The sequence below is a fragment of the Podarcis cretensis genome, assembly GCF_951804945.1.
Source record: "Podarcis cretensis genome assembly, chromosome: 15".
NCBI lineage: Eukaryota > Metazoa > Chordata > Lepidosauria > Squamata > Lacertidae > Podarcis > Podarcis cretensis.
The window spans coordinates 2726233-2751628 of record NC_137185.1 but is presented as its reverse complement, the minus strand read 5'-3'; the positions used below and the strand labels follow the sequence as shown (position 1 = coordinate 2751628).

General features: G+C 49.2%; 2 protein-coding genes across 11 annotated transcripts in view; one reads left to right on the top strand and one right to left on the bottom strand.

Annotated features, from left to right (window-relative positions):
- Nucleotides 1-23630, top strand: part of LOC307204290 (uncharacterized protein) — a 28999-nt gene extending 5369 nt beyond the window's left edge. The window contains exons 2-7 of one of the 7 annotated variants that reach the window (XM_079955909.1): nucleotides 4011-4188; nucleotides 14848-14983; nucleotides 16222-16326; nucleotides 19906-19961; nucleotides 21805-21969; nucleotides 23276-23630. In XM_079955909.1, the coding sequence (XP_079812035.1) occupies nucleotides 16267-16326; nucleotides 19906-19961; nucleotides 21805-21969; nucleotides 23276-23588 (594 nt within the window). In that variant the 5' untranslated portion in view covers nucleotides 4011-4188; nucleotides 14848-14983; nucleotides 16222-16266 and the 3' untranslated portion in view covers nucleotides 23589-23630. Of the gene's footprint in view, nucleotides 1-4010; nucleotides 4189-4614; nucleotides 5424-14847; nucleotides 14984-16221; nucleotides 16327-18588; nucleotides 19962-21804; nucleotides 21970-22709; nucleotides 23115-23275 lie in introns of those variants that run through there. The other 6 variants (XR_013833564.1, XM_079955910.1, XR_013833566.1 and 3 more) reach the window with 6 other exon arrangements.
- SPECC1 (sperm antigen with calponin homology and coiled-coil domains 1) overlaps nucleotides 5852-25396 on the bottom strand; it is a 106565-nt gene continuing 87020 nt past the window's right edge. For all 4 annotated transcript variants that reach the window (XM_079955467.1, XM_079955468.1, XM_079955466.1 and 1 more), the window contains 4 exons: nucleotides 15764-15880; nucleotides 14471-14530; nucleotides 7464-10979; nucleotides 5852-7368 (listed from right to left, as the gene is read on the bottom strand). In XM_079955467.1, the coding sequence (XP_079811593.1) occupies nucleotides 10890-10979; nucleotides 14471-14530; nucleotides 15764-15880 (267 nt within the window). In that variant the 3' untranslated portion in view covers nucleotides 5852-7368; nucleotides 7464-10889. The remainder of the gene's footprint in view (nucleotides 7369-7463; nucleotides 10980-14470; nucleotides 14531-15763; nucleotides 15881-25396) is intronic.

Sequence of the window (25396 nt, the reverse complement as noted above, 5' to 3'; positions counted from 1 at the left end):
GAGATCCCGTTTTTGCCTCACCATTCCCTCTCCGACATAGTCATGGGAGAGAGATTTATTTGCCGCATTCAGAGAGCTTGCCTCTTTCGCTCTCCCTTTTTTTGCGTGTGAGTCAGTGATTCAACCCACCCCGAAGAGTTTTGCAATGACCTGATCTCACACACGCACGACTCTCCAGAAGGGACTGTTGGAAAGATCAGCTCGGAGCACAAAGATCACAGTGATGAGAGGGTGATCTTGTCGGCTGGGGGTCTCCCTTGCTGCTGGAGTGATTTAACAAGGCTGCATCATTCAGCCTGTTCATTTGCCATGCAGTGGCGAAGGGAAGATTGTTAGCTATTCAGGGTGTAGCTCATTGATTAAGTCGGCGAGTGTTTGAGTTGATTAAGCGGGCATTTAAAAGAAGGCAAAAAGTCCATCAACCTGCAAGAAGGTGGGATGCTTTGGTGCCAGTTGATTAAGTGGGCAAATGTCCAGGTTGATTAAGTGGACATTTTAAAAAAGCGCAGAAGCCGATCAGGAGGGCTAGATACCTTGCCACTTTCACAAGGCTGGTGGTGACCATTCAATGCCAAAGCAGTTTGCTTCTTAATTGGCGTCTTTTTAAAGCCAGGCAAAAGTTGTCCTTCGTTCCTGCCTCCCTGACTCTGTGCTAGTGCCGGCGTTTCCCCGCGGTGCCATGAAAAGGTTGCGCTCGCTGCAGATTTTATTGGCTGCCCTGATTCCAGTTTGGTGTTGTGCTGTAAACAGCCTTCAGAGAGACCTTTGCTGTTTGGTGTGGTGATAAAAAAGAATGAGAGAAGGGAAGGGAAAGAGGCCGCGAGGGCTACTGCCAGATTTATTTCTTTTTAAGGATTTATGTGAGTGTGCGAAGCGGGCTAGCCCTATCAAACTGCTGCTAGCCGTGGTAGCTCCATGAAGCCTCCATATCCAGGCACAGTCTATCTGCTAAACACCAGCTGTTGAAGCAAAGAGCCAGGGAAAGCTGATGCCTCGCTTGGGGGCTTCCAGCTGGGCACTGCTGCTGGCAAACAGGCCTGTGGACTGGAACTGTAAGGTATATCTCTGCTGATCTCTATATCTTTCAATATACATTAAAACGTAACGTGTCATCACACACTGCAGCGTGGGGAAAGGACAGTTCAGGAGAGGCCCTTCACACAGTGGTTTAGTAAAAGGGAGTCGGGAGGGGAGGGCTTTGGGGAGTCTATGGAGAAATAGGGAAGGGGTGAACGGGGTGTAAAGGGAAGGGGTTGTTAATAATATTATATTATATTATAATATAATTATATTATTATTATTATTATTATTATTATTATTATTATTATTATTTATTTATCTATACCCTGCCCATCTGGCTGGGTTTCCCCAGCCATTCTGTGTGGCTCCCAACAGAATATTAAAAACACAATAAAACATCAGACATTTAAAACTTACCTAAACAGGTCTGCCTTGCTTCATTTTTATTAATTTATTGCATTTATAGCCCATCTTCCCCCTTGCAAGGAGCTCAGACCACTACGCCATGCTGGTGTGGTCTTGCATGTAACTTGGCCCTGAGCTGCATAGGCGCCAGTGGAGAGGCAGAGTGGTGTAGTGGTTAGCGTGTCAGACTAGGACCTTGGGAGACCCTGGTTTGAATCCCCACACTTTGCTGTGTGTAGAGTGAGCCATGGGAAGCTGCCAGAGGGGTTGGCGAGAGGAGAGGGTGTGTGTCCATGAATATGCCAGTCTGGAGAGCTCAGTTGGTGAGAGCGTGGTGCTCATAATGCAAAGGTTTTAGGTTCAATCCCTGTTTGGAACAGCTGCGTATTCCTGCATTGCCGGGGGCGGGACTAGATGATCCTTGGGGTCCCTTCTAACGCCGCAGTTCTATGATTCTATTGTATTTAAAGCGGCAGCGGCAGCAGACATGCCAAGAGGATGTTCCTGCACGCAGCTGGTACCAGGGGCGGGTGGGCGGGAATCCCTGAATTTCAACAAATTGGATGGAGAAGGAAGGAAATGGTTACTCAAAACGCCCTTACTTCTCATTTGCAAAAAAAAAGTTGTGAATTACTTTGCTTCTTATGCCTTTCTCCCTTCCCCGAACAGAAATCACATCATTTTATTTTTTTTTATTATTATTATTGTTTCATTTTATATTTATTAAACTTTTATACTGCCGCCCATCCAAGGACCAAAGGGTGATTTAAAATGTAAAAAACCCAAAAACAACTAACGTAGATTTTGGAGAGTTTCGGGTGCGAAGTTCCATGCCAGATTTCTCAAATCCAGACTGGGGAGATGTTGGCAGTGCTGCAAATGTTGCCGCACTACAACTCCCATCATCCCTGGCCGTGCTGGCTGCTGGGAGTTGGAGTCCGACAACGTCTGGAAAGCCACAGGCTCCCCATCATTGAATCAGAGCCACCTTCCTCAACCTGGTGCCCTCTTGGTGGTGTTGACTGGCAATTCCCATCCATCCTGGCCAGATGTTTTACCCAGAGCTCCTGGCGTTGACGGGAGTTGCAAGTCCAAAACATCTGAAAAGCACCACGTATGAGAAAGCTGCTGTTAGAGGATTATGTATCGGGTCGAGACAGAGCCTCTTGGAGGGTGTAGATGGCTTCGCAAGCAGCAAAGTTCCCATCAGTGTGGTTTCCCCGCCTGAGACACACCAGCAGTTTGCACAGTCAGAACAAAACAGAGCAACCAAAAAGGTACAAATGAATGACTTTGCAAAAGAAGGGCTCTGCGTCTCCGCCTGGCTGGACGCTGCCGAGCAAACGGCTGCCGCTAGTGGCTCTCCTTCAGTGCGCAGCTATGCTCTGCGCACTTCTCTCCCAGAAATGGAAGCTGAGATGTCGGCTTTTGCCAGTATAAATTGACTGAGTTGGAGCCATCAGCGACTTTTAACCATGCCTGCTGAGTGGAACTTCCATATTCCAGCAGTCTATCTTGAGATTGCGAGTTCCCCAGAGAGTTGCCTGATGCCCCCTTCAGCACCGTTTTTCATAGGGTTACTTATTTAATTGGTGGCTTAAAAAAAATATATTTGTGTGCTTTGAGTTATCCCTGTTTAATTCTGGGAGTTTCCTTGGGTCCTGCACTAGGAGAAAGGCTGGATATAAATAAAATAAATTACTGTACTCTCCTAATTTATTCCTGTATTGCAGGAGTTTGGACTACATGAGCCTTAGGGTCCCTTCCAACCTTCCAAACCTCCACCCTTTCCTTCAAGCCTGAGAATGATTGTTCTCTCGTGTTTTTCCAGCCCCCGGAGAAGGAAATTGGTTGAAATATGAGCTGCCTCTGTCAGAGGCAAACCAGTTTGGGTTATGTAAGCGTTTGCAACGGCTGCCAATGAATTTAGGATACCTGGCCTCAGGTGTTGGAGCCAAACCTGGAATGGAGTTGCCAAACTCGTGACTCATTTCACCGTTGAGCTGCTTTTTTCTACCTGTCGATCCCTTTCCCCCTGCAATGGCAGCCGGTCCGTTAGGGCAAATGGGTCACTGCCCCACAGACCTCCGACTGCCCTCGCCAACTCTCACTTGCCCTGCCTTGTTTCTCAAAACCAAGCTGGCAAGTGGCTCTGGGTGTCAGCCTCCTCCTCCTCCTCCTCCATCTCTGTGTCTCAGGAGGAAGAAACTAGGACGAGCTGGCTCTGCCTCTCGTTGTCTGCGGCTCTCTTTGGGGTCCCTGCCCCACCAGCCCCAATGGGCACCAGCCACCAGGGGAGCATCAGAAGAGGCTGGTGGATCAGGCCAATGACCCATCAAGTCCTGCATCCCACTCTCACAGAATCATGAGGACTAGGACCGTGCCTCTCAAAAACAAAAGCGAGCTTCTTTGCAAGCTGAATTCTGTAGCTATTGTCAATTTTTTAAAAAAAGTCCTCATGGAAATTCATCAGCATTTTAGGGTGAATTTCTAGTATACACACGTCTGTAAGCAGTTTGCCCCAATGTGCTCACTTTTTGCAAATGTTTTTTTAATGTTCTTTTATGAATATTTGCATTTTTTAGGCGTGCCTTACCCTGGCCTGTGCTTTTTTTTACACATCGCTTGACTGGAGAACTGCAGAATTCTGAGAAGCGTCAATTTCAACGGGCGGCTGCATTTCCAGTTCACGCATGGCTTTCAGGAAGTGCGAATTGAGGCGTCGCTGCCTCTGAACACAAACGGAACCATGTTTCTCCCCAGGTAAGGCTGGGGATAAGACTCCCCGTTTCCCAACCGGAGAGCAGCTACCCGTCAGTGTAGGCAGTATTGAGCTAGGTGGACCATTGTTCTGACTCCCCACAAGGCAGAGTTCTTTCATCTGGTTGGTCTCATCACAACACAGAACGTGGGCGCTGAGATCTTCCCACTAGGCTAAGGATGCTTTGAGTCGCTTTGCTCTCATGAGCAAGACTTCAAGGTGGGCTATTTTGGTGCCTATGCAAATGACTCCCTGGGGCTGTCCTGACGGCTCCCCAGTGGGTCCAGTTTCCTCTTTCAGCCACAGACCTCTGGGCAATGACACATTGTCATATGAAGATTTAGCACAGACTGAGAAAGAGCTGTAGGGTAGGGTAGCATCATCTACACCAACCCCCTGCCATGCACCCCCCATACCTATTCATGCAGGCCTAGCAGCTGCATGCAACATATCTGGTGGCACAAGACGTCATTCATGTGGATGTTATAGTTGCCACTGCCTCGCCCACCCCTGCCCCAGAACATCTGTTTCCTGCTTACCATGGGAGAATGAAGTTTGCAGGTGGCCGTGTGACCAGGAGAACCTGATGCTGATGCAGCATGGTGACTGAGGCGCGCGCGCGCGCGCACACACACACACACACACACACACACTTGAACATGCCTCCTGGTCCATCACATCAAATGCTTCTGCACAAGCCACACAGAACACCAATGGTGGTAGTGTCCAATCACATTATTGGGGTATGAGACTTATTTTTACATCTCTCTGTTGTTGGCCACTTGTAATATCAATTCAACACGTCAGCGCAACTGTATTTCCCCCCCCCCACCTCCAAACAATTTGGAAATTTAGAAAACAGCGAGTGGTAATGTGATCTAAGGTTCAGGCGTGTTGGCTAAAAGGTGAGACCTCCATGGCTGAAACGCATCTGGCTTTTCTGGTAAGAGATCAGGGGCTCCCACCTGTGGTTCTTGAGCTCAACTCAGGTGGTTGGTGGCATGTCTGTGGATTTGTAGTTGGAAAATACTGAATGTTCACATACTGATTTTAAATGGACACAGGAGTTTGACGAGGAGTTATGCATTTGGACATACTGTTTTGATTCACTCCTCATATTAAAGTGTCAAATTATTTATTTTAGGAGTTAAGCGTTAGGTAGCAGCTGCTTGCACAATTTATAGTTTTAATGCTTTGCAATTCATTGATTTGTGTTTTATCCTGGCTTGTTGACAAGTCTCTCTATCACCCCCCCCCCCTTGCAAATGTCTTGGTCAGCAATAATACCTTGTAGGGTTGTTGTAAGAATGGCAAGGTAATATTTTTCTTACCTGCTCCTGTTATTCAAGGAGGTGTAGTCATTACTTTTTTAAAAAAGAAATCTAATTAAATTGGAGTTGTCATCCTATTTACCTGGGAGCAAGTCCCATTTGGCTCAATGGAACTTACTTCTGAGTAGACTCTGTCCCAGTCTGCACTCTACATTGGAAGCAGTATCATACTACCTTATACAGTCATAGCTCCCCCCGCAAATAATCCTGGGAACTGTAGTGTGTTAAGAGAGCTACAATTCCCAGTGTTTCCTGGGAAGAAGGACTAACGGTTAAACCACTCCGGAACGACAGGATGCGGCCTAGACAAGAGCAGCGCCAAAAGCCAAGTGTTAGAAACCAAAGGCATTTATTAGAAATATTATGCAGACCCTGCACCCAATGGTTCAGTAACGTTAATCTTCTTTAAATAAAAACATTGGCAGTCGCACATCCTCGACCGTTGAAGTCTCCGAGGGCCTGTACATTCTAGTGTGCTCTTGGTGTATAAATAAGATGGTTTTGCTCTCCGGCGGGAACAGTTCAGACTTGAAGCGGCCAGGCCAGGCCGAGAGAGAGGTCCGGTATTTGTTTTTTTAATAACGCTCACAAACAAAATGATGAACAAACAAAATGTATCTGGAAGTTGGCACGTGTAAAGGCTAAAAAAATAAAGATAATAGAAGGCAGGGCAGGGATCCAGAATCTGTTAGCTCTCCCAAAACAGGTTAATAAGCAGAGGAAAGGACTCTGTTCGTTCACTGCCAGTTGGAGTCGATTGATGGCATATTGGAAAGATCATTAGCACCTGCAGACACCAGCCATTCTTGTTGGGACACCTGCTCAGGAGTCATTTGGGTTTTTACAAAATTATGGGGTGGGGTGGGGGGCTCCAGCATCTCTCCAGATGTCAGGAACCCCCGGGCCTTATCCTGCTCGCTTGTTGCTCCTGCTGGGATCCAGTGAAATCCGCAGCCCACAGATGTCCACGCCCAATTCTCTGCATTATATTATGGGGTGCATTTCACTGGAGAAGCATGGAAGATGGGCTGGGAGAATCCTTCAAGTGAGGAGAGTCTCCTGGAGGTGGTGTTGGGACTCCCAACGGCCACCAGCTGGCACAGCTGCCAGGGATGATGGGATTTCAGAGTCCATCATCTGGAGGAACACTGGGCTCCCCCCATCCCTGGCCTACAGTCACACGACCCCCAATGCTCCTATGTCAAGGACGGTGCCCCCCTTGGCATCATTTGGGGAAAGGTGGGTGCAGGTTGATGCAGCCGCCTAGTGTTGTGTGGAGGAACAAGCTAATAGGCCACCCTCTGGCTTCAGCCGCAGTAGGAGGAGTGGAAAGTGCCTGAATAAAACCCTGCACAGGTGGACCCTAAATTGAGGAGGGTTGAAAAGAGAAGCAGCAGGCTTTGAAATCTGGTGGCATTTCAGTGACTGAGAACCCCGGGGAAATTAAGCTCAGTGTCACCCTGGATTTCTCCTTCTGCACCTCATTTTGGGATGGCGAGGGAGAAAGAGGTGGAGTCCTAAGGAAAACGGGGACTTTAGGGGGAGGAGATACAGACACACACACATACACAACCTTAAGTCTATCTTCCCAACCTTCAAGAGCAAGGGAAGTGGATTCAGAACCTGCCCCTAAAACATTCCCTTCAAGATGCTAGGCCTCAAGAGACCAGGAGCCTGGTTGCGCCTCTGGCAAAGAACCTGCCCAGGCTTCCTTCGAACACCTCAGATCAGCATTACTGACAAAACCAATACAGACAAAACTCCCACTCTGACACGGACATTTCAAACGCCTCATCTGCTCTCCTTGCAACTGTTACGGATGCGAATCCATGCCTCGCTTTGCTCTGGAACCTCCTCCTTCCCATAGCTGTCAACGTTTCCCTTTTTTTTAAGGGAAATTCCCTTATCCCAAAGAGTATTCCTTGCAAGAAAAGGGAAAAGTTGACAGCTATGCTTCTTCCCCCTCAGCTCCCCCCTGCTTTTCTGGAGGCAAAACCAAACCGGACCTTCAGGATGACCAGACGCGAACCCTCACTCACTTCCCGCCTTTCCTCCATCTCTTGCGCCAACTGAGGTGCACAGCGAAGCCAACAAACCTCCCTTTCCCAGCGCCCCCCCCCCTCGGTAAACCACATTTCTGATGCACTCCAACACCTGGACACTCAATGGCCCAGAAACATTAACCTTATAGGCATATATATCTCTCTCCACACACACAGCTTTGCCAAATGATGTTTACGAGACAGTCTGAGGGACCGGTTTAAATGAAGCGGGTTGAAGCTGCCCAGAAAGGACCACCTCAGACTTTTTTGCCCCTGCTTGCCTCACACGTAACAACAGACCTCCTCTTAGAGAAAATGGCAAAATGCAGACAGCAGCACAGAAATCTCCTTTCCCCTGCAAATCATGGGGCAGTAACATCAGAGGCTGCAATCACAGGGACCTCCAGAAGTTGCAGGAATCCTACTCTCAAGAGTCCTCAGCCTTAACTGATGCTGGCTGTAAGGGGCGGGTGGGAATTCAGGTACCATTATGCCTAGAGCTCCCCCCCCCCCGGCTACCTTGTGGGGTTCTTGTTCCATCTACTCATGGCTACAGACCTCGGTGTTGGACGCAACTCACTAAAGGAACCGTACTTTTCCTGGACCGTAGTGATTTAGATTCCCTCCCCCCAGTGCCTGACTCCTCCAAGTTAAAGGTCTGTTGGCCTGATGAAAATGCAAAGGTGGTGTGCAACCTCCTTTGACCGGGTGGCATGTTTTCTCCAGAGAAGATGGCAAATGATTTTGGAATGACTGGATGATGTCTGGAGACTGGCAGGTTTTGACTAGGAACCATGAGGACTAGCGCCGGACATCTGAATATCTTCAGGCAAAACCTTACACCAGGCCTGCCTGAAGTCTTCTTTCCACAGCCGTTGGGATGTCAAAGGGGAGAAGGGGCTTTGGATGGGAAGGAGAGACCCAAACAAAGTGGGGGAAGCTCAGCTCAAGCCAAGACTAAAAGCGGGGAAAGAGATTGATGTTCTCTCACTGACGAGATGAACTGGGCTGGGAGGCGGCGGCAGAAACTGAGGCCTCCTCCTTTGGCAAAGCGAACAACTTCAAGCAATTATTTGGCACCTTCAACTTCGTATCCAGTAACAGAAAACACACGACGATAATTTGGGTGTGCAGGCTGTCCTCCAAACCCTCTGCAACCTTATGGTGGGATGTCTAACACATCTCCTGCAGAGCCACGGGGCATGGAAGAAGCGGCAGCAGATGTGGGCGATGTGGGCATCTGCTCACAAGGCCTCATGGCAAGGAAGTGCTTCCTTCGTAGCATCCTCTAGGGGACCCTGGGGTTCGTGCCCATGGGTCATGTCACCCACACACCACACTCCTGTGACAGGCTTTGCCTCCCGAGTCTCAGAAAGGAGCCAGCGAGTCACACCAAAGCAGCAAGGAGGAAATTCTACCAAGCCAAAGGAAGCGTCACTTGTGTTTGTGACCTGGTGGCCTTCAGGTGCTCCTGACGCCAGCCAAGGAGGCTTCATGGAGGCCCTTCGGTGACACACAGGTGTCATGAAACGGGGCTGGGGAAGGTCGGTGCGTTTGGCACTGCCAACCCTGGCTTTCCCCCACGCAGGTCATCGACTCAACGCTTCAAGCTCACACTTAAAGGGCGCCTGAGTCCTTGCAGAGAAGCCCTCAGTCGCTGCAAGAATTTTCAGGCTTTTGACGCTGCATAAATCTGCTGCGCTGAGGCTCACCTTGTGAGCTAAGGACACAAGTCACTTTCAACATTATATTAACATGCAGATTTGCAGAGACTCCCCCCCCCCCCAGGCTTGCCAACTCTTCCCTCTTCTCCCCTGGAAGGGCTCCTGCGCTCTTAGCAGAAGCGCAGAAGGTGGAAACTCAGCAAGTAAAGCTTTTGCCTTGTCTGCTCGGATGGGACAGACTAGAGCTGTGGGGAGTTTCTTGTTTGCACAGCTGTGAAAAGGGCAGGTGGGACGTGGCAGGAAATTATTTTTTCTTTTTTGCAACTCCAGATTTTCAAAAGCTGTTGGCGCCACCAGTCTCGCAAAGGCCATCGCCCCCCAAGAAAAAAAAAATCTATCAGCATGTGCAGACCTAACCCTCTCACACCCCCCCCAAAAAAACCACATTTTCCCCACAACCTCTCTACTACTCAAGCTGTAGGCTGCAGATGTTCCCTGTGGATTAGACAAATAAGATGTCTGCAGCAACACAAGGAGGTTTGTGCAAAAGAACACAACTTTTGCATCTCCTGCACCAACTTGGAGGCATTGGGAGGGCGGGGAGAATTTTAGAAGGCACTGCTTCTCCCACTATTACGGAAAAGACACCTGCCCAAATCCCTGTGCAACAAGTTAAAGAGACAAGCAGTCTTTGTTCTGCAACAAAACCCCAGCAGACTAAATCGGGCATCAAGGTGATCCAGTCACAACACAGATCCTGGGTGGGCGGGAGATCTGGGCCTGATAATGGCTTCCTCTAGCCTTGTGGAGCAACGATCAGAAGGGCTCCCCCTCCTCTCCTTGCATCCGTACTCAAGACAGTGCAGGTCCTGGATGGACAGAATCCTATTCAGATCCCGACAGTCCCTAAATTAGTCCTGGGATGGGGGGAATTTGCAAAAGCCAAGATCAGCCTGGCTCTCTCTACCGTCCTACCAGCTGCGTGAGACAGGGCCAAGGCAGCTGTCATTAGGGGAGGGGGGGCCTTGTAAGGGGATTTTAAGTTTGGTGCTTTGTTTTTTCCCAAAGATGCTGTCATGTTTCAAGGGGTCCTGGCTGTTCCACACAGCGCAGCCTGTTTCAGGAAGCCAGCCCACTCTGCTCTTTTCTTGAGCCTCCGGGGAGAAAAGTAAGGAAGCCTTTTCATGGGACCCATGAAGAAGGGAAGCCACAACCAGGTTTTGTGAAATTAAAGAGGGGGAAAGCAGCAACTTCTGATGCCCTTGGGGACCTCCAGAGGCTGTGCACAAGGCCACCAATTTGTCTGGCGACGAGGGGAGTTGTTCTCTGCCCCACAGCGCAGGGCACCCTGGGTGAAAAGGAGTCTTATTTGGCACGGTCAAGTATGGGGGAGATGTTATTTCCTGCGTCCCCCCCCCCAAAAAAAAATTAGTCCCAAGCCAAGCAGAGCCCCTCCACTCTGCTTCAGGCTGCAGGCCTGGGCTGGATCGTGGCCAGTCCTTTCTGGGGCCACGAGAAACGTCTGCCGGGGCCTCTGTCAAGCAGGATTGAAGGGGGAAGGGTCCCTTTTGTGTTTTCCTTTTAAAGTGATCTAGTGCGTTGCATGGTGTTCTTCAGACGCCTTCCTCCTCCTCCTCCTCCTCCTTCCTCCTCCCGGCTCCGGAACTCAGGTCTCAAAATATTTGTAGATTTGGGCAACGTACTGCATAACGCTCTGCCAGTCGGGGCGGTCCGTGTACATGATCTCGCTGAGCTCCTGTGACGGGAAGAGATGGCAGCGTCATTGGGAGGGAGGAAAGCAAGGAAACGTAAAGCACTTTAGCTGCAGCAGGGGAACCAGAGGGTCATTCTGAACCCCCAGGGACAGTTAAAAGGCACAATGCAGGTGAAATCTCCTCCCCTCTATCCCAGTCTCCCAAAATATACCGGATCATTTCATAGGAAGTTTGTAAATGTGTGAGTACATACATATTCATAGAATCAAAGAATTGTAGGGATGGAAGGGACCCTGAGAGTCATCTAGTCCACCCCCTGCAGTGCAGGAATCCATGACAGATGGCCATCCGAACTCTGCTTTGAAACCTCCAACGAAGGAGAGTCCACCATCTCCTGGGGGAGTCCATTCCACTGTCAATCAACCCATAAGAAATACTGTCCAGTGTGGAGGGCCTTCTGGCTGTTCCCTTGCTGTGAGAAGCCAAGTTACAGGGAACCAGGCACAGGGCCTTCTCGGTAGTGGCACCTGCCCTGTGGAACGCCCTCCCACCAGATGTCAAAGAGAACAACTACCAGACTTTTAGAAGACATCTGAAGGCAGCCCTCTTTAGGGAAGCTTTTAATGTTTAATAGGCTATTGTATTTTAATATTTTGTTGGAAGCCCCCCCAGAGTGGCTGGGGAAACCCAGCCAGGTGGGCGGGGTATAAATAATAAATTATGATGATGGTGATGGTGATGTTTATCTGGAATCTCCTTTGTTGGTGGGAGCAGTAGAAAACAAGCTTTCTCCATCTTCCATGGATATTTGAAGGTGTCTCCCAAACCTCCCTCTCAGTCTCCTCTCTTCCAGGCTAAGCCTGCCCAACACACTCAGCTGCTCTCATAACATTCTTCCTGTCTGCTGAAGCTTCTCAGTTCTTCCCTTGAAGCTCCAGAGAGAGAAAACTGGGCGGGGGGGGGGAGCGGATCTCTGATCCCACGCACACACTGGACCCAACACGTCTGAGCCCCGGGTAACGTGACGGCTTTTGCTTCCCCTCTCGCGGCAGCGAATGGAGTAGGGGGGCAGCCAGGAACAGCAGCACCCCCCCCCCCTTCCCGTGCCGGAAGGGCTCCCTATCTGCTTGGCAAGGCTTTCAAGGAGGGAGTGGTAGCCAAGAGTAATTAAATCCCGGCCGTAAGCCTTTTAAAGAAATGAATTTGAAGCGCACATACACCGAAGCTCACATAAAACGAGGGGGAACGGGACGGCGAATTGACGGTTGTGTGCCAGGAAGACTTGGTGATGGGGACAGAGAGCCGTGAGCACTTCAGGTTCCCATGATTTGGGGAAGGTATTCAGGAGATGGAGGCAGGGAGAGTTCAACAGGGAGAGTTTGGCGGAGGGGCCCTCTGGGGTGGGGAGGGGAGGCTGGTTTTCGGCCGACAACAAGGCTTCTAGGGAGCTGGCAAGGGGCTGCAATACTTCTCTTCCAACTCTACAATTCTAAGATTCTATTAAAACTGCCCGAGGGCAGAGGGGAACCTTAGGGAACCTAAGGCAAGCCATCTTATGCAGAGTGAGGCCCTTGGTCCATTGAGCTCAGTCTGGTCTGCACTGCAGCAGGAACTTGGCAGCGTTCCTGCCCAGCCCTGCTTAGCAGTGCCGTCTGAACCTCCCGCATGCAAAGGGGGTGATCTGCCCCTGGGCTAAGGCCCTTCCTCTGAAAATAAGATTCCAGCCCTCATGGCTGAATCAGGAACATAGGAAGCACCTTAACAGAGTCAGACCGTTGGCCATCTAGTTTGATATTATCTGCACAGGACCTCTCTGGGGTCTCCAGCCCTTCCTGAAGTTGCTGGAGATGGTGAGGAAAGTTACATGCTATGAGATATCTCAATAATAATAATAATAATAATAATAATAATAATTTATTTATATCCCGCCCTCCCCAGCTAAAGTTGGGCTCAGAGCGGCTAACAACAGTAAAAATAGCACAGTTTACATAAAATCACAGTCAATTAATTGAAATACATTCGAAAATCAATTCATTCTAAAATCAATTCAGAATCAAATCAATGGCAACCATTGGGCTAGAGTTCTGTGAGGATTACAGAAGGAGGGGGTCAGACTGTGCCTTGGTGGAACAGCTCTGTCTTGTAGGCCCTGCAGAAAGATGTTAAGTCCCTCAGGGCCCTAGTCTCTTGTGACAGAGCGTTCCACCAGATCGGGGCCACAGCCGAAAAAGCCCTGGCTCTGGTTGAGGCCAGCCTAACCTCTCTGTGGCCTGGGACCTTCAAGATGTTTTTGTTTGAAGACCGTAAGTTCCTCCGTGGGACATACCAGGAGAGGCGGTCCCGTAGGTACGAGGGTCCCAGGCCGTATAGGGCTTTAAAGGTTAAAACCAGCACCTTAAACCTGACCCTGTACTCCACCGGGAGCCAGTGCAGCTGGTATAGCACCGGGTGAATGTGATCTTGCAGCGAAGACCCCGTAAGAAGTCTCGCCACGGCATTCTGCACCCGCTGGAGTTTCTGGGTCAGTCTCAAGGGCAGCCCCACGTAGAGTGAGTTAATGCACACCGAGGTGTGTATTTCAGCCTGAGCAAGGTCTTGGCGACTCAAGGCTCACACCAACCCCTAGCCACATTGTCCCCCAATCTTAAGAAGAGCCCTGTAGCTGTGCAAAAAATTATTTGGAGCGGTGCGATGGGGCAAACGACTTTTTAGAAGCGGTAACTCAACAGGTTTAGGAAGAGAGCGAGAGCAAGGGAGCTTGGTGTGTTCCTGTTAGCCCAGTGCTCTTTTGCACCTCTGTACCACAGCAAACATGTTTATGGCTGCAAACTTGAGCGAGTCATAGAAGAAGCAAAAGGCGAGTAGCATTTTGCTCGCCCCCACATCGAAACCTGCGCAGGCAGAGTCAGAGCTAAGGTTGTACTGGGGGTGCTGGGTTCAAATTCCCTGGTCAGCTGTGGAATTTGCTGGGGATTGGCCTTAGGCGAATCGGTCTAGCCTCACAAGGCTGTCAGGAGGATAAAAACCAGCCACAGGGAGGAACAGTGGACCATAAATGCCATAAAATAAATAGCTGTGCAGTCTGGGATTGAAGGCTGGCTTTTCTAAACCGAAAGGAGCAACAGATCTGAACTATCCGAGCTCTGAATCACAAAAACCTCGGTGGGTTCGGCAAACAACAGGAAACCCTCAACCAAGCATTTTCCTTTCTTTACGAGCTCAGAAACTCCCTGAAATTGACTGGCAGAGGAGATTCAGGATGATTAAAAGGGAGGGTCTTCCCCATGCAACCGCACTCTTTGACTTGTGGAACTCACAACCACAAGATGTGACGGCGGAAGATGGCCGCTGGTTTTAAAGTGGGGGATTAGATAAATGGAAGGGAGGGTGGAATGGATTTGAAGCCATGCTCCTGTTGCCTGTTTTCCTGCAGGTGCAAATATTACACCCTCCAGCCCCCAGCCCCCCGCCAGCCTCATCCCCTCCAATGCTATATTGGCGCAATGCATCTCCCCAGGACAAAAGCACTCACCAAGCTGGGTTTAATGCCAACGCTTTCGGCAGCCTGGAATGCCAAAAGGAGATTTCTTTTCTGTGGGGAGGGGGAGAGAAAGACAACAAATAGGTCAGGATAGAAGGGCTGTTTTCTCTGACATTAGCCTGCCCCCCCCTCCAGTTGCCATCAGACATTTGCCACGGGTACAGCTGTGGATGGGGAGGACATAGACTCTGTTTGCCTTTGAATGGGAAAGCTCCCCGATCGGTGCTTCCTAAAGCAATAAGCCAACCAAAACACCACGATTCTTTGAAACTTGCACTGCTCCAAATTTTGCAATGCAGTTTTCCAACCCCACAATGTGTGTTTATAGGGGGAAATTTTGCAAAATAAATTGCTTTTTTTTAAAAAAGGTGAGAAATAGAGGGCTTAGGCGAGGTGCAAATGGCAAAGACCTCGCCAGGAAACACAACCCACAACTGAAAGAAAACAGGCACTCCTTGATTCAAAACCCACAAAAGGAAGTGAATTCAAGTATACATCAATCAGGTGAGAAATAAGTTTCAGATTCTGCTTCTTCCTGGAAGACTTTATTATTGTAGCTACAGCAGAAAGGCACCCAGGTGGCCCTCCAGATATTGCTGGACTATTGTTATTAATTAAATTTCTTAGTTGTTCCCCCCCCCCATGCAACTGAACAGCAAAAAATAAATAACATATATTAAAAACCAGGGAAAAAACCAAAGCACACTCACAAAATCTAAAACATGTTTTTAAAAGGCAGGATCAATATTTTATTATTTACAACTGTTATTAAAAGATCATTAGTTGGAACTACTTATAAATAACCAAACATTAACCTTACCATGTATTTTTATTTTATTTTAAAAAAACTCGGGGCTGATTATATTTGGAACTCCTTGGCAAATGAGGTCAGGCTCTGCCTTCACTGTCCTCTTTTTGGGGTCTGCCAAAATGTTTTTGTTTAGACAGGCCTGTCCAAAGGTTTAGAAAGCTGATGCAAGTTTAGTCTATTGCTATTTTAACTTTCTGAGAGTCTTAAATCATGGCTGCTACTTTTCTGCTAGTGTTAAATTTTATTGCTTTGGTTCCCCCCTTTTTTCTTTACAACCAAGCAGCATATAATACATTTTATGAAATGACTAAATAATAAATAAGGTCACTTGGTCAGGAATGGAGTGTGTGTGTGTGTGTGTGTGTGTGTGTGTTTACCCTGCAATTCCATTCCACGCCACTAGGGGAAAGGTTTCTCTCCACCCCACCAAATCGCCCACCATCTGAAGGATGTTGGTGGCAGAGGGGCCTCACCTTGTCCTGGCTGTTGAGCTCCTGGTAGGGAATGTGGGCAGGCAGGTAGGTGTGCAGGAGGGCGCAGAAGGCCAGGCCGTCGCTCCAGCTGCTGCTGAAGTTGGTGATGTCGATATTCTGCGGGAGGAAAAGAGAAGGGAAGGTGAGCTCAGCGGGAGAGGAAACCCAGAAGACAAAAGTCAGAGATTGATGTGCATTATGATGAGTGAAATAAGTATTTGATCCCTTTCCGAAAGATGACTTAGTACTTGGTGGCAAAACCCTTGTTGGCAACTACAAAGGTCAGATGTTTCTGGGGGTTTTCCTGTTTTTATTCTGTCTCTCACAGCTACAATAAACCTACCATTAAAATTATAGACTGGTCATTTCTTCGTCAGGGGGGCAAACGGGCAAATTTAGCAGGGGATCAAAACTTTTGCCCCATAGTGTATAAGTCAGCCTCCTTCATTCCTATTCAGCACCATGAGGACTGGAACCTTGCTGTGGATTAGACAAATTCATGGATGAGAAGACCACCGACAGCTACCAGCCATGATGGCTATGCTTGGCCTCCAGAATCAGAGGTGGCAATGCTTCTGGGAGCCACAGGGGAGGAAGGTGGTTGGATCCTGCTTGCAGGTTTCCCACTGGGGCTAGGATGCTAGCCTAGATGGGCCCCCTTTGACCCTGATCCAGCAGGCTCCCCTTGCTGCCTCGCAAGATCAACAAGTGCGCCAAGGCTGGACAAACAAGCAATCAACTCCCTATCAGTGGCAATAATGCGAAACAAAAGGCCTTTGGGAAGAAGGTTGGCAGGACAAGATCAATGCTGCCCCACTGCCTGTGAAATTAACATTTTGGCAGGAGGTCCTGCGGGAGGCAAAGATCTGGGGGCGTTGGGGGAGAAGAGAAACTGTTTGTCCCAAATCTTAATTACCTCCACCTCCCGGCATTGTGTTAATTACATTAAGGAGCTCTGCTAAGATTTGATTAACTCACTTTGCTGCTTTTCAAGAGGAGGAGGGGAGGGGAGCAAAGTGGAATATTTCTGTACATTAACCGCTAGCTTCTTGGGTTTCAATAATGCCTCTCCAGACATTCTGCACCGGGGCGGAAAAAACAAACCACCCTATGCTTGTCTTGTTACGGGGCTGATCCGTGGGGCTGGTGTGGTTAGCGGAGCACAAGCAGTCAAAGCCGCTATACTGCCCTTTGTATATAATAATAATAATAATAATAATAATAATAATAATAATAATACCAGGGCAGGAACTGTGGCTCCTTGCTGGTATTTCCAGGTGAACTGCTTATTGGTCATTCGCCCGGATTTGTTTGCAATTCAATTCAATCCCAAGAAGCTCAAGTAGGGAGGGGGGTTTACATGCTTCTACCTCCCCCTCCATTTTATCATCACAACAACCCTGTGAGGTAGGTTAGGCTGAGTACGAGAAAGTGACTGGCCCAGGGACGCCAAGTGTGGGCTTCCTACCCAAGAAGGGATTTGAACCCTGGGCTCCCTGACGCTACACCACAAAGGCCTTCTTTGTGGTGAGGATAATGCCTCCCCTGAGCTCCTGGGAGAGAGGCAAACACTGAACAAAACAGAGCCAGACTTCCTCGCAAAGGGCTGAGACCTGCCGAGATGTTATCCTCCCTGGTTGCTGTGACCTGGCCAGTGTTAAAGGCAAACCACAGAGCAGGTGGGAGAGGCGGTGTCAGTTGGCCAAGCAGGAAGTCAGCCAAGAAAAGAGCTATCCTGACTTTGCTTAGCCAAACCGGGGAGGCGAGTTCTCCCCTTCCGCCTGCACAGGGAAAGGAGGACCTGGACGGAGGGCCACGCGCAGCTCCCACATCCTGCAGATCCTGCTTGCGACAGGGATTGGGAAGGAGGGACAGGATGGAAGCAGCGACGGGGAGGGCGAGCAGCGCCTTGCCGATGTCATCCTCGACCTTGGCTGCAGAAGACAAAAGCAATGCTAGGGAAACTTAGATAGGAGGACACTAGGGAATTAGATGGACACGGGTGGCGCTGTGGGTTAAAACACTGAGCCTAGGGCTTGCCGATCAGAAGGTCGGCGGTTCGAATCCCCGCGACGGGGTGAGTTCCCGTTGCTCGGTCCCTGCTCCTGCCAACATAGCAGTTCAAAAGCATGTCAAAGTGCAAGTAGATAAATAGGTACACCTCCGGCAGGAAGGTAAACGGCGTTTCCGTGTGCTGCTCTGGTTCGCCAGAAGCGGCTTAGTCCTGTTGGCCACAAGACCCGGAAGCTGTACGCCTGCTCCCTTGGCCAGTAAAGCGAGATGAGCGCTGCAACCCCAGAGTCGTCCACGACTAGACCTAATGGTCAGGGGTCCCTTTACCTTAGGGAATTAGAAGAGCCTGCAGGATCAGGCTAATGGCCCATCTTATTCCAGGATTCTGCCCTCATGCTTGTGTCCATCCATTTCTGTGGGTCTATTCCAAGTTGAATTTAGAAGATGAGAAGCGTTTGATGGACTGGGCCAAAGGACCTCCACCTAGCCCAACATCCTGTGGCCGACCAGATGTCCTTAATGGCAAGTCCACAAGCAGGATCCGAGAATAACAGCAACGCTCCCCTCCTATGGTTTCCAGCCACTGGCATTCAGAGGCATTGCTGCTTCGGACGGTGGAGGCAGAGCAGAGCCAGCCTGGATAGGACCCATCCACAGCCCTCACTTCCTCCGTGGACTGGTCCTCTTTTAAAACCACCCAAGTTAGTGGCCATCCCTGCCTCCTCCTCCTCCTCCTCCTGTGGCAGGGAGTTCCGTAGTTCGACTATGTGCTGCGTGAAGAAGGGACTTTTCTCGAGGGAGGGAGGGAGGGAGGGAGGGTGGCATCATTCCCATGTGGATCTGGCCGCCTCACCTCAAAAAATAATAAAAAAGATGCTGCAGAGCTGGAGAAAAGATCCAGAAAAGAGCCACCAAAATGATGGAGCGACTCCCCAGTGATGCAAGGTTCCTCCAATACAGTGGTGGGAATGAATGGAGGCAAAGTTGGCGTTGAAGAGAAAACATGGTGGATACTGACCAGAAATAAAAACAATTTGGCAACCCCCCTTGGACTTTTCGTGCAAAAAAAGAAATGAATGATTTTGAGACGTTCTGACTTAAAAGAAAGACTGCTTAACGGAACATGGCGAAGATGGGTGTTATTATGGACTGAATGTCTTAAATATATTTTTTCTTTTTTTATGTAACCCGCAAATGGAAAATTGGAAGCCCTTTTTATCTTTCTTTATTATCTCTTTTCTTTTCTTTTCTTTTCTTTCCCCTCTTCTCTCCTTTTCCTTTTTTCTTCCTTTTTCTTTTTCTCTCTTCCTGTTTTCTTCGGCTCTGCTCTTCCTCCTCAGTTGAATACAACAGAGGGGAGAGGGCTCCAGCTCTGGGGTCCTGTTTGCAGATTTCCCTTTGGGCCATCTGTTCGGCCACTGTGAGAGCAGGCGGCTGGGTTAGATGGACCCGATCCCGCAAAATCATCTTATGTTCTTGATAGGACAGTGCTCTGTTGGCCCTAATGGACTAGCCCCTCTGTGCTGAATTTGCTGGAAAGTCATTGCATTTCACCCCAAAATAAGGATATTCTGGATTCTCCAAAACAACTGCCCAGCTCCATGCAATCTGCCCTGCTAGCTAGTTCCAGGAAAAGGGGGAAAGGAAACCTCTCTCCACTTCACGATGAGACACTGCACTTCCCAGACACTGAAGGGCATTGCTTACCAAGGGCTGGGGACAGAAATTGCCAGCTATCAAGGGACCATGTCAGTTCTTTTTATTTTCCTCCTCGGGAAAGCCCCCAGCCACCAATTAGTAACTGCCCGGTCACAGTATTTCGAGACAGCCAAAGCAGGGATGCGATTCGCTATTTCTTAAAGTGCTTAACATAACACAGGCTTGCACAAATATTTGTAAAGTCAATAGGGCTGAGACTGCGGGCTTATAATTGAAATAATAAAACAACAAATAAGAATTGGAGAGGGAGAGAGAGAGAGAGAGAGAAGATGGAGGAGGAAGTAGAAATTGTAATTCAAGATGAAGCAAATGGAGATACTTAAATGAGATTTAATTTGTTTTATATGGCCAAAATTCTTGCAGAAGTATGTTCTTAATTAATGTTCTCAGGCCCTCCCTGCTTCTTACAGTGCAAATCCTTTGCAAGTTTACTCAGAACACAAATCCCAATGGGACTTACTCCCGGGTGAGTGACTGTACATCTGCGGCTTTATACGTTTACTTTTCAGATAATTTTCATCGATATTATTATTATAATTATTGCTACACACAACACACCAGTTTTAATCTCCTAGTTTCCATTACAATTTTATTTTTCATCCTCATTAAAATCAGCCTTGGATATTTTATGGTAAGGCAGAATGTACAGAATAGTCTGCAGGATCAGGCCTATGGCCCCTCTAGTCCAGCATCCTGTTCCCACAGGGGCCAAGCAATGCCCCAAAGGGAAACCAGCAAGGGAAGTTGCATGTTTGGAGCACATGGTATCATATTTTTCTGTCTATAAGACGCCCCCATGTATAAGACGCCCCCTATTTTTGGGGACTCCGATTTAAGAAAATGGGGGGAGATGTATCCATGTACAAGGTAAAGGTAAAGGGATCCCTGACCATTAGGTCCAGTCGTGGCCGACTCTGGGGTTGCGGCGCTCATCTCGCTTTACTGGCCGAGGGAGCCGGCGTACAGCTTCCAGGTCATGTGGCCAGCAGGACTAAGCTGCTTATGGAGAAACCAGAGCAGCGCACGGAAATGCCATTTACCTTCCCGCCGGAGTGGTACCTATTTATCTACTTGCACTTTGAGGTGCTTTCGAACTGCTAGGTGGGCAGGAGCAGGGACTGAGCAACGGGAGCTCACCCCATCGCGGAGATTCAAACCGTGGACCTTCTGATCGGCAAGTCCTAGGCTCTGTGGTTTAACCCACAGCGCCACCTGCATCCCATTGGTGTACAAGAAACCCTCAAATTTTTGACATTATTTTTTTTGGGGGGGGGGGGAACCTAGTCTTATACACGGAAAAATACGGTAAATCCATTGCTTATCAGTCCATTTTTAGATGTCTGCAGGTGAAGGTCTGGCCCTTAGCAATTTCCAGAATGCAAAAAGGGCCCTGCTGGATCAGGCCGAAGGCCCATCATCCTGCTCTCACAGTGGCCAGCCAGGTGCCTCTTCTGGGAAACCCACAAGCAGAATCTTGGCCCCAGAGCAACTCCTGTGTTTTCCAGCAACTGGCATTCAGAAGCATCGCTGCCTCCGTCTGCAAAGACAGAGCTGAGCCACTGTGGCCAGGAGATCTCAATAGTCCTCTCCTCCTCATTGCAGTTGCCTAATCCTCCTTTAGAGCCACCACAGAGCATGGCCATGCGCTTTCCTAGCTGGTCAACAAGCCAGGACAACAAGCCAAGACTGGGTAACACGAGCCTGGATCTCCGCCGGAAGCCAGGGCATGGCGAGAGGAAATGTGGAGCGAGCGATGAAAGCCATTTCCCGTTTTATAAAAGTGTGACTCGGGAATCTGTGGGAAAATATCCACACTTGGCCACTGTGCATCTTTTCATTTTTATTTCTTGAACATTTTGCTTATTTTTTTTTATTTATTTTTTTGAGAGCCAGCATGGCGTAGGGATTAGAGTGTTGGACTTGGGGAGACCCAGCTTCGAATCTCCACCTGAAGCTCACCGGGTGACCCTGGCCTGGCCACTGCCTCTCAGCCTAACCTACCTCTCAGGGTTGTTGTTGTTGTTGTGGGGATTAAATGCGGAGGGAAGAGTGGCGTGTGAGCCACCAAGCTCCGTGGAGAAAAAGGAGGGATAGGAATGCAATAAATAATAAGTTTGCCTATTTTCCTCTGGGCTCCCCTCCTCGCATCTGTACAACATCTATGCAAAGCCCTGGGCCACCAGGAAAGAGTTGTTTGAATTTTGTGTGTGCAGGGGGAAGAGGAGGGTGATTATCTCTGAAACGCAACCTCCTTTATACCCCGTTCACAGATCAGCTCCATTAAGCTGAGGTCTTTTCTTTCAACACAGGGAACTTCTGCCAGGCGATAAGGCAGGCAGAACTCTGGGGGATTATCTCAGCCCGACCCCTGCCACCTCTCAGCTGCTGAGAGGCATCGTGGTAAATCACCAGCGGGCAGGGGACAGAGTTGGCAGGCCTCAGCCAGGAAGTCTCCAGGAAGAAATATGGGCTTGGTGAGATTTTTTTGAACTGACAGGCCTCTAAATCACTCCTTGGGGAAAAGAAACAAGATTCTGCTGTTGCTGCTGGAAGGGAGGAATCCAATTCAGTTTGCATTTAAAGGCAAACCCACTGCACTCGCGCTTTCTAAAATGAAATGTGGACCGAAGCACAGTTCTCTGAATTTTGTTCTGCAGTTCTCCAGTCAGGTAATGTTTTGCAAAGCAATTTCCCCCAACACAATTTTTGCATCCCTCCCCCCGTGTACATTCTGTTATATGCACGTTTTATCCTGGTATGTGCATATACTAGGATAAAGCGTGCTTAAAACAGAATGTATATGGGGGGGGGGGATGCAAAAATTGTGTTGGGGGAAATTGCTTTGCAAAAAAGTCCCCTTTTAGGAAAGTAAGAAAAGCCCTGCTGAATTAGGAACACAAGAAGCACTCAAAGGGAGCACATCTGGTCCAGCCTCCTGTTCCCACAGTGGCTGACCAGATGCCCACGAGCACAAGACGCGAGCACAAGAGCCCTCTCTGCTCCTGTGGCTTCTGCAACCAGCATTCAGAAGCATGGCTGCTACAGACTGCAAAATTGGCACTCAAGCACTGATGCATTTCCACAGACCGATGTGGAAAGGCGGAGCGCTGAGGTTGGAAGAATGAGCAGAGGAGAGAAATGGAACTGGGCAGGTTTGCCTGACTGCACCCCTCAAACCAAAGAATCCTAAACTGGGAGTGTCTCGTTTTTGTAGAACCGGCCCCCAAGTGACCCAGGAAAGATTGTGCGGAACGGACTGTGGGAGTGTCAAAGTGTTAGAATCCGGCTTGCAGTTTCCACTGAAAAGAGGTAAAATTCCACCTGGCTGTAGCAGGTGTGCGCCTTGTTACGAAACCGGCTCTCTGCGGACACCCAGCTCTCCAAAAATCCCCCGGATTAGAGAATAAAACCGCAAGACGATTTCCCCTTGTGGGGAAGATTCAAGGCTTTCCCCCTTACCTGGGGCTGGAATGCGGTTCCTCTTCCCTCCCTCCCACCTGCCAACCTTAAATTGCTGTAGAAACAGTGTTGCATAGTGGTTAGAGGTTACTGGAACAAGGAAGCCAAGGAGATGCGGGTTCAAATCCACATTTTGCTGTTGGGCTGACAGGGCTGAATCTTCCAAGGGGCCGGTATTATTATTCCTAGTCTTAGGGAAAAGAACTCGATCCACTGTCTTTCAGGTTGGAGAGGAGCCTGTTGCAATCTTGGCCAGCCCCTTAAGTTACGGTAACTGGCTTCTGCTTGAACGATTAATGACGCATCCCTTGTTTACTTCAGGGATTATCTGAAGTGTCCGGGGGGCAGCCAAAAGGTCAGCGGTATTCAGTCTTCCCCAAAGGACCACACGCCTTCCCTGACGGACACTGAGGCACTGACGGCAAGGCCTCACCACCAGCCACTAAGGGCCAGAACCCCTCATTCAGAGATGCCCCTCCAGTGGCTGCTCAATGCCAGGAAACCCCATTCCCTCAACAGCTGGGCTGCTACCTCCAAAGTGGGAGGTGGGCAAGGGAAAGGGTACTTTTTGCATTATTTTGCTGTTTACAAAACAGAAAGGAAAATGTTCTTCTCCGGTTCAGCTCTCATCTGAGCTTCCTACTTTGCTTTCGCTCACTCAGACCGAGCGTCTAATGAAGTACCGTATTTTTCGCTCTATAAGACGCACCAGACCACAAGACGCAACAAGTTTTTGAAGGAGGAAAACAAGAAAAAAAATATTCTGAATCTCAGAGGCCAGAACAGCAAGAGGGTGAAAGCAGCAATCCCTCTTGCTGTTCTGGCTTCTGGGATAGCTGCTCAGCCTGCATTCGCTCCATAAGACGCACACACATTTCCCCTTACTTTTTAGGAGGGAAAAAGTGAGTCTTATAGAGCAAAAAATATGATAGTTTGTTGCCTAAAGAAACCCTTAAGCCTTTTTTTTTTTTAATGCAGGTACTTAGCCTCAAGGTGTCATTAAATGCATTTCTCTTCAAGCTACATCTTTTTGTCAGGGATTCTTTAGCCGCGATTCCTGCACTGCAGGGGGCTGGACTGGATGGCCCGGGGGGGGGGGGGTCCTTTCCAATTCTGCAATTCTACAATTCTTCCCTGCTCCACAAGTCTGTTTGGAGCTGTTATGTTGAGAGATTTGAGGGCCAAGACAAACGAAAGGAGTGCTTCACACAGCCGAGTTAAACTATGAAACTCCTTAGCTCAGGAGGCTGAGATGGCCACCATCTTGGACAGCTTTAAAAGAGGGTCAGACAAATTCATGGAGGATAAGGCAGTGGATGACCGCTAGTCACAATACAGTGGTACCTCGGGTTACATACGCTTCAGGTTACACACTCCGCTAACCCAAAAATAGTGCTTCAGGTTAAGAACTTTGCTTCAGGATAAGAACAGAAATCGGGCTCTGGTGGTGTGGCGGCAGCAGGAGGCCTTATTAGCTAAAGTGGTGCTTCAGGTTAAGAACAGTTTCAGGTTAAGAACGGACCTCCGGAACGAATTAAGTACTTAACCTGAGGTACCACTGTAGTATGTTCTTCCTGTACCTGATATATCTAAATACCCCAGTTGCTGGGAGTTATTATTTCCTGCAAGGTGCTCCAAGTGGTTCTCCCTCTCCTCATTTAATCCCCATAACCATTCTGTGAGGTTGGCTGGCCTGAGAGAGGCAGGGTCAGGCCCAAGGTCAGCTTACTGGCTGAGTGGGGATTCGAACCCTGGTCTCCCAGGTCCTAGTCCGACACTCCAGTTACACCACACTGGCTCTGTTGAAGGCCGAGCCCTCTCTCTCTCTCTCTCTCTCTCTCTCTCTCTCTCTCTTTCTCGCGTGTGTCCAGCAACCCTGAGGGGGGAAAGAGAGACAAGTACAGCTTGACGCCTAGGTTAGGGCTGTTGTCTTCTAAGATAAGAAGCTGGATTTAGATGATTTTGGCCCCATGACAAATCGCTCCTCTTCGTCGGATCAACAGCAGCCGGAGCACTTAAATCATGACCCGACTGCTAATGACGTGATTAATGAGGACGGAGGCTAATGAGACTAAGAGCGAGGAGACAAGAGCAAAGAACAGGAGTTATTAGTCCACCAGCAGCGCGGAGCCTGGGGGCTGCCCCCTCCCTGTTGCTCGCAGGCGTCAGTTTCTCAGCAAGAGAGATTAAGCTTAGGGGTCTAGCGGGGGGGGGGGAGAGAAACATGGCTCCATCAACACCCACTTATCATTATTTGGGTCTCTGGGATAGAGGGGAATCCGGAGCTCGAGAGGCGTCAAGACGTCACATCACTGGCTGTAATGTCAACAGGGTGAAGGAGACGAGAAGAGCAGCTCGTGGCAACCGGAAGGGGCCTCAGGCCTGCCCAGTGGGGTTGCCCTGGGCTCCACGCCAGAGACTCACGTGGAAGCCAAAGGCTCT